A 9135-nucleotide genomic window follows, 5' to 3' on the forward strand; every position below is an offset into this window, starting at 1 on the left:
CGCCTCGCCTCTTCCCCGCCGGCGCAGCACGAACGCCGAAGCTGGCCCCTACCGACCCGCGCGCAGCTCCGCGAGGGCTGCGTAGTCCACGCTGCCCCCACGCCGTCCCATGCCCCCGCGGGCCGCTGCTCCACAATGGCAACGGTGGGTGCTTGTGCCCGCCACGCCAGAATCAGAGGCGAGCGCCGCCCGCGGCAAGAGGCGGCGGGCAAGGGAGAGGGACGCGGCAGAGCAATCCGTGCACCACCGCCGCGGGTTGCCGGTGGAGCCCGACGAGGGCGAGCGGCTCCTCACTTGGGTCTACCGTCGGTCGTTTACGACGACAGATACGGACGCTCGACGACTCCGTCAGAAGAACGCCAAGGCGCTCCAGCTTGCCATTAAGCAGTCGGAGCGTGAGGCGGCGGAAGCGGCTCGGGTGGCGAAGCTCAGCGGTAGCAAGACAGAGTCGTCGGGCGGCTCAAAGGGCTCATCGTCCTCTCCGACTCCTCCTCCGATGACGTCAACGACCACAACGCCTTCTCCGACGACTCGGACGATTCTCCACCAGCCGCCGACGCCTACAGCTACATCGTCGGCCGAAAGGGGAAAGGACCGGTGAGGAAGTGGTGAAGATCCGCCGTCTCCACTTTAATTTCAAGTTTTTATATGTAGTTTAAACTTTGTCGTCGTTTATGTGCATTATTTGAACTTTGGCGATCTTTTGAAGATCCGTTGGTGATTTTTTGGTGAACGGATTGTGTATTTCTATGTCCGATTCTACGTCCGTCTTATGATCTACATAGTTTTATCCATGTTGCATGGTTTAGTATAGATGTAGGGGATTGGATATGAGATACACGGATGTGAATGACTCAATTTGAGGACTGACCGGTCAGCCCGTGGACGTGCCTGGACGCGTCCGCGAGCGTTTGAGGGCCCGGATTTTCGGCTGTAGATGCTCTTATTTACTCAGATTTTACGTGCAAAGCCAAAGCCAAAAGTGAAAAAAAAAAATCCAATTGAGCTAGGCACGGCAGAAAACAAACTGGGTAAAGGTGAGATGTTTGGTCTCAACCCTCAACCCCTCCTGGCCACTCATCGCCTGCGGCCCACAGCAGCCCGCGGAGTATGTATGATGAAGATGAACCGAACAAAAAGAGATAATTCTCTCTAGGCAAAACCAGAAGCAGCAGCAGTACCCAAGAAACACACAGGCAGAGCCGAATCACACACACCCTGCAGGAGAGGCAGGAACACTTCTAGCTAGCAGAGATGAGCAGCTTGGCCCTCTTCTCGCCAAGCTCCTCCTCCTCCTCTCTGTTCCTCACAAAGCAGGCCAACCCTACCAAGGGGAGGGCGCCTACGGTTGTGAGGTGCAGCTATGGGCCCACCCTGTCAGGATCACATGAAGAGGAGGGGAGAGAGGGGGTGATGGTGGCCTTGGTAGGGAGGAGAAATGCACTGGCCTCTGCAGCAGCAGCTTGTGGAGTTTCGGTGCTTGGCTTTGCAGGCGATGGCCTGGCAGCGGCCAAGCAGGGCCCGCTGGCAGGGAGGATCCCCGGGCTGTCTGGCCCTGATCAGAATGGTTGGTTCTTGCTGCCACCTTGATCTACTAATTCCATGTGATATACTCCGTAGGATGTTTTTGTTCTTGCTAGTTCAGTTCAGAGGAAGTCTTTCATATTCTCATGGTGCATGTCATAAGGATGTAATTTGTTCAGATAGGTTGGAAAACATACCGCAGGCCGGATGAAAAGTCTGGCGGCCACGGAGTCGGCTGGAGCCCGATCATCCCGTACAGCTTCAAAGTTCCTGATGGCTGGGAAGAGGTGAGAACTCGAGCTACCGACAGAAATTCGGTCTTCAGAACATGCTTGGTCACACAATCTCTGATGCAAAACTCGTGTTCTAATGTAGACACCAGTGTCGATTGCTGATCTCGGTGGCACGGAGATCGACCTGCGGTTCGGAAACCCCAAGGAGGGCCGATTATCTGTCATTGTAGCGCCCACTCGTAGGTTTGCAGGTGAGCCCTCAAGAAATTGTTCTTTCCTGGCATACTCATTTCTTAGTGTGGTAACTGTCTCACGGTACTGACTAGCATGCTGAAACTGCCAAGATGACCTTGATGATGCAACAATCGAGAAGATCGGCACACCGGAGAAGGTGATCAACGCCTTTGGACCGGAGGTCATCGGCGAGAATGTGGAAGGGAAGGTTCTGTCCACAGCCACAGCTGAGTACTCCGGAAGAACTTACTACCAGTTCGAGCTGGAACCACCTCACATCTTCATCACAGCTACGGCTGCTGGGAATAGGCTCTACCTGTTCAGCGTAACTGCAAACGGTGAAATAACTGTCCTTATCACTATATAGTGTTGATTTCTGTGGTCACTTTTCTCATCAAAAGGAATTATGTATTTTTGCAGGGCTGCAATGGAAGAGGCATTACAAGGATCTGAAGCAAATAGCAGAATCATTCCGCGTAGTCTAGGGTGGTTCCACTGGGTTCGTTCATCACATAATCTGTTTCATTACTAGAGAAAATGAGGGATGCCGTTATGTAAAGGGAGGGTAAGTACACATCATTTGTAACGATGATTTTCTAGCTGAAGAAATTGAACATTGTATGTAAGCTTCCTCTTCTAGTTACAGTAAGAATTCAGACCTAAAGGTGCCTTCAGGGGCGCATATAACAACTTCCAGGCCAAAACACATAAATGCGCGTTTTAAGTTTCCTTGGCTATAGCCTACTACAGGTCAAATCTATATGACTGGCAATGAACTGATAGACTGATACATGTAGAGTTGTTTCACTGCACTTGCCGGCCTCCATATACTCATATAGGGTTCTTACATCTAGATCAGGGAAAGAATGATGCCCTTGCCTGACTTGTGTGAACGCGTCATGGAGTATGAGTGTGATTTAAACTTTCAAGGCATCACTAGAGCTCCAGTATATGTGATATGTAGCTGTAAATAAGAACAGTTCAAAGTTCACTCAAATGGTTCTAGGATATGCTAAAGTTTGATGAATAAAGCAATACAAATGACTACAGAATGATATGAGCAGCAACTACAACATAAACAAAAAATATATATAGTGTATACATAATAACCTCATGGGTAACCTAAAAGGAAAATCTCAATCAGAGTCATAGAAGAACCAGCATTATGCTAGAGTTGCTGAAAGCATTATCATTAAATCGATATTCACAGGCAAGCTAGAACAGAAAGTTAACTCTAGGGTAGGAAGGGACTCCCCTCCCGATATCTTAAAAATTGCTCTATGGTTAACTTTTGCTGTACTTGGGTCTTCATACAACACATATTTTTCATGTAGTTGTCAGAAGATTGAAGAGACAAAATAACTATTAGCAAATGACTCATTTATATGATTTAAACTACTTTTGATTCAAAAGTAAGTTACCTCCAAACTAACAAGTCTAGTATAATGCTGCTAGAGGACAGTGGCATACCTTTACACCATCATCACATCAATGCTTCCCAGTCAGGCAGATGCACTCCGGGAATGGGTTTTCATAAAAGGATTCCTCTGTCCTAAGTCGTGTTCTGCCCTTGCTCCCAGGCAAGGACGCATATCTCTTCCTTGGGGCGCCTTGCCTGAAAACAGAGATGCAAACTCAGTACAATCCATGAAGTGTGGAACAGAAGTCATGTGCATGTGATTTGACATTTTCATATATTCAATAAAATCTCACCTGTATTTATGCATTTTAGTAACAAGTGAGGACAGCTTAGGACCTTCCGTAAGTTCTCCTTTTTCAAGTAAGCCAAAGAGTTCCACCAATCCTCTCCTGAGGATTAAATGCAACAGGACTTAGTCCACATGCACCCATCCACTCGGTCAAGATTCATAGACATCAAACATTAGGAGTATTATTTGTGAGTAATAGAACATAGTTCCACTAAGGATACATAACTTCACATGCGCAGGTACACACGCCCTGTTGTGGCATCTAAGAGAATCCAGCTGGCTGTTAGATGAGTCCAGTTTAGTGCGGGTGTATCCAGGGTGTGTAAGAGTCCTATTAGAAGTAAAGAGTCTTAAGTCGGTTTTGTTCAAGTCAGTTTGGAATAGCTCTATAAAGGAGGAATCTTATTATTTGCAGCTGCCGCAAGCTGGAATACTGTTCAGTGAACATTAACCCCTTTGTAAGGAAAGCAGGCAATGCACCATTTGGTGGCGGCTGGAAACTATTACAAGATTGCTCCTTCATAGAGCTATTCCAAACTGACTTTAACACAACCTACTGAAGACTTTACTTGGACTCCACAACCTGAGATACTCCTGCACTAAACTGGGTCCATCTACCAGCCAGCTGCTCTTAGATGCCACAACACCGACACATAAAACACATGTGCGCAGCCAATCAGGTGCTCTAATTTTTAAATAAGTAGTCTTGTATGACATACAAGACCTTCAAAATAATTTTGAAGTGGTTACTACCTTATTACATAAAGTCTTGTTTTGAGGGAAACTATAGGGGGGGAAAGAAAAAATAGCAACACGTTAAATAGCAAAATATGTTTACCTATCAGGAGTCAAAGTCTTGCGATGACCCAGAAATCTACGATGGCCCTCAACAGCTCTTGCCATATTGCCGGAGTGTGATGGAATAAACACATCACTTTCCACTGAAATTATGTAGTCAAGTGCTGCAACTTGAGAAGCATGATTCTTAAACTTCTCAAGCTCTTCTTTTGTTGCCAGCACTTCCTGCAGAAGTATATTACTTTAGTAGAATAGTGAAGGATGGTGGAGCTAATCAATAAAAGAAGTAACACTGCTAACAACCTTGCTAACCAAGTTTGGAAAGTACGATCTCAATTTTGATATATACTTATCACCACCATAAATTTCACCAGCTGCAATGTAGATCCACGTGGACTTGGTATATCCCATCGCACGTAGAAACATCCCCACCTCATGTGGAGTCAATGGACAATTACCTCCAGATCTCTGTTCAGTTGAGTTTATGTCCTTCAGTTTCCAATGGCTTGTTTTCTCTCTGTTGAGATACATGAAACCAGTTAATATAACTTGCATGTAGAAATAAAACTGCACATATTTGTGCTGATTGTTCATACCTCATGATTCTCAATTCGTCCGCTTCGGATTCACTCAGACCATAAGTGCAGCCCGTGAATGCTAGCATATCTTTTTCATATCGTAGATGAAGAGCAATAAACTTTCCACGTGATTTTAGACGCTCCACAAGCTTCTGTTGTGCAAGTGTTATGTTGGCTCAGAACCTAGTTTACAGAGTGTCATAAATCTCCAAGTGCAAATTGAAGACTGTAACACAATCATAGTTAAAGATTTAAGTTACTAAGAGAATGTTCATGCCTTTCCAAGGTCCTCGATTGGATCTGAGAAACGCAATGCTTGGTAAAGACAGCGGCATCTTAATCTCTGGATATCAATTGGAAGACCATTGTTTGCAAGCCGTGAATCAGATTTTGGGACGTGAACTACCTGTAGAATATAATTCGGAGGCGATCAGGTGAACTGAAATAAATGAGCTTCAGACTCCAAATACAGAAGAAAAAAAAATCAAATTATTCAGACAATTTTTTTGAAAATCTATATTTTTATATAAGTGTTGCTCAAATAATTTGTGTCAAATTGAGAATGTCTGATGCAACCACCATGTCAAAGAACAGCCATGTTGCTAAGTACAGAAAATAGATTGGCGATCTTTCTATACGTCATATTGCTTGGAAACATTAATGAAGATGCTTTCCATAAAGAATAATTTCAATAACTGGTGACAGAGTAATGTGGTAGCACTTTCAACTCTCCATACCAGAACAAAACCAAAAGTTTCAGATCACATCATTCAATATCTTGAAGGATACAAAGAAAAAATAGCAAAATGATAGTCCACTAAAATGTCTAGCTTTATTGAACAGAAAGGATGCTATTTTTCTTATGAAAACAGCTACAAGTCAGTACATTGAGGTAGCTAATGGAGTATCTGAATTGAATACTACCTTGTGATCCTTCCAAAGTTCTTTCACATCCTCGTAATAGCTCGCACCAGACCATGAAGTGAAGTGCTTCCGAGCTCTTGGAGCAGATTGCAAACTTTCAGGCAAGTCACTAACGATATGGACATCACCTTCCAGAGCTTTAATAAAACCAGGCTCATTGAAGATGTCTTTAAACGTACTGCATGTATTGGTGCGAATTGGATTTTAGATAAACATGAACGAGATTGGACAATCAACCAAATATACAACAGTCAAAACCTGGTATCTTGCCAAAAAGATCGCTTGTCTAACTGAGGAATAACAAGTGTTGCATTCACCAAGCGGGCTACTGCAATCATATCACAGATCTGCAGAGGGGAGATAACAGGATTCAAACAAAGTTTGGTGACCGTACTTGAACAAATCTCAAGAAAAATATTAATTTAATGATAATAATCAAGAAGATAACATAATGAAATAGATAAATACATCAACAAAAGCAGAACTGGATATTCAGAAGAAGAAAATGCATATATACATGCAATTATTATTACAGGAGTGCAAAAGTATGAAGTGTAAGTCGGATAAACCATGGAGCTAGAAGCTAAGTTTTGGTGCACGAACTTACTCCAGTTCGCATTTGGTTGAGTCCTCCATTACTTCTAACAGTCATATAGCGGTCCGACTCTATTGGACCTGGTGATGCAAAAAAACAGGGTGTTACTAAACAAAACAATATTGAGGGAAACTTACCAAGAAAACATGTATGTGCACTGAATTTGCATGACAGTGTTTCTACAGCAGAGTAATATAGATAGAAGGATACAGATTCAGGGACATTTGACCCTAAAATAAGGACTAGAAGAATAAGCTATACCATAATTGTTGTATCACTCCTATTGCACATAAAGCACATATTCTTATTATCAAATGTAAGATACTGCACATCTGCACCTAGATGTTTGACTTACATATAAGAATTAAGAAGATCAAAGGTAGTTACACTAAAGGAGAAATTAGGACCGCAAAGCATATAGAGAGTATATATGTAAAACTGATCTCTGAACAAAGCGCTATATCTCTGTTTATTCTAAAGTTTACTCCTAGTGCAGAATCCTAATTAAGCCATATCACCATTGTAGTTATATACATTAGATTGCTCCGTTTAGACACTAGTTACTCGAAAAGAGAGACATTCACAAAACAGTAGCGCTGTTGAGAAGACATCCTTTTATAAATAAAACACATTTAAACCTACTGGAGACTAAATAGTCTAGTAATATTTTCATTAGTAGACAAAAAAAAAACCACCAAGCGTGGCTGACGATGGTAGTTTCTACCAAATTCCAACTTCATACCGCCAGCAACAAACACTTACCAATTTACAAACAATTAGAGCAACTCAACTTAGTAAACAGAGTAGGAATCACGGTATGTTTTAAAAAAATGCTGCATAAGAAAAAAAATACCAATATATCTGTGGGTTGGTGTGACACAAGCATGATAACCGTAGCCATTAGAAACCCACAGCTGCTCATTCGGCACCTGAACATCAGTTAAAACTCCAGTTCAGTACCATGAACACACTGAGTCAATATTAGTTTCATCTAAAGAAAATGGCTAGCCAGCACATGAAGTAATTTTGGATTTCTATAAGAAGTTAGGTCTTCTCATTTTCAAATGCATATGTATGGTAAGTTGTTATACAAGTAACATCCAAGAAATAGAAATTTATAAGGGGATACTGAGCATTACGTAGCACTATGTTTCTTAACAACGTATTCAAAGTCATCAGAAATACACTTCACACCAGGCATTTGAGCTTTTCACTAAAAAGGGGTAAAAAATAAACAGGCATCTAACTGTATGACAATTAAATCATACACCATCCTCAAGTTTCGCTGGCTCAACACTCACAGGATGTCGAGATGGTTTGTCTAGCAACTGCACCAACCTTTAGTTTCAACAATAGGAAGAATAATTGAACACTTTCATCCTGGTCTACTTTGCATAAAAGGCATGGCGCATCACAAGAAATGAGATGAAATTACCAGCGGGGGCACATGCCTAGAGAAATTTGTGCAAACAAGACCTGCATCGCATCGAAAACCGAAGCCTAACGCACAAACTAGTGCGGGGAAAAACAGTACTAACAGACACAAAGGTGAAGAGGAAGCATCAGGAAACGGGCCTGGTGGGGCAGGTCCGAGCGGGGCAGGTCGACGCGGGCGATCTGGCGAAGTGAGAGGACGACAAGGAGCACCGTTAATGCGACTATGAAGCAAGCGCAGCGGGAGATCGGCGACCGGAGGAGCCGCCGGAGCCTGAGGGGCAGCGGAGGCGCTCCGCGGCGGCTCGCCATGGCCGGGGGCTTTGGGGGAGAGAGGGAAAGAGAGCCCACGGCTTTGGGAGAGAGGGAGAGAGAGCCCACAAGCCCCCGCGGCGGCTCCGGCTCGCCTCCTGCGCAAGGCTAGTGGAACGGCCCAATACTGTAGCTCCCACTGGGCGAGTTTTTTTCTTTTTCTCTTTCGGTTTTGTACGGTTATTGTTATTATTTTCGTTCTCATTTTTACTTTTTCTTCGCATTTTTTGGTTTTCTTTGTATCTTTCACCGGTTTTCTTCGGTTTTTTATTTTTACTTGCATTTCAAAACATGTCCAATTATTCTGTACACATTGTACATTTCTCGTATACATCAGAAACATTTTTTATACACGTTTACCTTTTTAAAATACATGATCAAAATTTTTAAAGTATTAATTATGAAGTCATTTTTTCCACACATATTATAAATTTTAAATATTCATATAAATATTTTTATCCATGTTTAAAAAAATTAAATACATGTTTTTGAACATTTTTGGAATACGTGTTAAACATTTTTCCAACACACGCTGAATTTTTTTTTTGAATGATACGTCAAAAATAAATAAACATTTTCTTAAAAGTCACAAACATATTTTTTAAAATGTGTGAATATTTTAAAGTAAAACTTACATTTCTTTTTAACGGTAAGAAAAATATGTTTTACATTCTATAAAATATTTTAAAAAAATCATGTATGGTTTTTCGAGATGCATGAACATTTTTTTAATGTCAGAGAAATTATTTTGACTGGTATCAACATTTTATAAAAATTACACTAACAAAAATATT

At 42.3% G+C, this 9135-nt stretch overlaps 2 protein-coding genes across 3 annotated transcripts; one reads left to right on the forward strand and one right to left on the reverse strand.

The window, feature by feature from the left end:
* Nucleotides 1-1139: 1139 nt before the first annotated feature.
* LOC109775249 (psbP domain-containing protein 4, chloroplastic) lies at nucleotides 1140-2655 on the forward strand. 2 transcript variants are annotated; one of them, XM_020333998.4, is made up of 5 exons: nucleotides 1140-1567; nucleotides 1704-1811; nucleotides 1900-2008; nucleotides 2102-2329; nucleotides 2412-2655. In XM_020333998.4, the coding sequence occupies exons 1-5, from the start codon at nucleotides 1439-1441 to the stop codon at nucleotides 2474-2476; spliced, it is 639 nt and encodes a 212-aa protein (XP_020189587.1). In that variant the 5' UTR covers nucleotides 1140-1438; the 3' UTR covers nucleotides 2477-2655. The 2 variants fall into 2 exon arrangements, with proteins under 2 accessions (XP_020189587.1, XP_020189586.1); XM_020333997.4 differs by having other exon boundaries at nucleotides 1144-1567; nucleotides 1708-1811.
* On the reverse strand, nucleotides 2568-8423 carry LOC109775248 (O-fucosyltransferase 38). Its single transcript, XM_020333996.4, has 12 exons — nucleotides 8171-8423; nucleotides 7449-7524; nucleotides 6608-6675; nucleotides 6259-6347; nucleotides 6001-6178; nucleotides 5354-5482; nucleotides 5095-5228; nucleotides 4802-5015; nucleotides 4539-4723; nucleotides 3705-3800; nucleotides 3462-3606; nucleotides 2568-2955 (listed from the first exon to the last, which is right to left on the reverse strand). Exons 1-11 carry the CDS (start codon nucleotides 8339-8341, stop codon nucleotides 3480-3482), a joined length of 1467 nt encoding a protein of 488 aa, XP_020189585.1. The 5' UTR covers nucleotides 8342-8423; the 3' UTR covers nucleotides 2568-2955; nucleotides 3462-3479.
* Nucleotides 8424-9135: the final 712 nt, after the last annotated feature.

This window comes from Aegilops tauschii, chromosome 2 (genome assembly GCF_002575655.3).
Source record: "Aegilops tauschii subsp. strangulata cultivar AL8/78 chromosome 2, Aet v6.0, whole genome shotgun sequence".
NCBI lineage: Eukaryota > Viridiplantae > Streptophyta > Magnoliopsida > Poales > Poaceae > Aegilops > Aegilops tauschii.

What these genes read in the sequence shown, in the direction of transcription:
- LOC109775249 (XM_020333997.4), top strand. Translation starts at nt 1,255, where the DNA reads ATGAGCAGCTTGGCCCTCTTCTCGCCAAGCTCCTCCTCCTCCTCTCTG. An exon ending in TTCCTGATGGCTGGGAAGAG is followed by an intron (nt 1,812 to 1,899) that starts GTGAGAACTCGA and finishes GTTCTAATGTAG; the next exon opens with ACACCAGTGTCGATTGCTGA. An exon ending in GCCCACTCGTAGGTTTGCAG is followed by an intron (nt 2,009 to 2,101) that starts GTGAGCCCTCAA and finishes GAAACTGCCAAG; the next exon opens with ATGACCTTGATGATGCAACA.
- LOC109775248 (XM_020333996.4), bottom strand. Translation starts at nt 8,341, where the DNA reads ATGGCGAGCCGCCGCGGAGCGCCTCCGCTGCCCCTCAGGCTCCGGCGG. An exon ending in ACCAACCCACAGATATATTG is followed by an intron (nt 6,676 to 7,448) that starts GTATTTTTTTTC and finishes TTGCATCACCAG; the next exon opens with GTCCAATAGAGTCGGACCGC. An exon ending in AAGACTTTGACTCCTGATAG is followed by an intron (nt 3,801 to 4,538) that starts GTAAACATATTT and finishes TTTAATCCTCAG; the next exon opens with GAGAGGATTGGTGGAACTCT.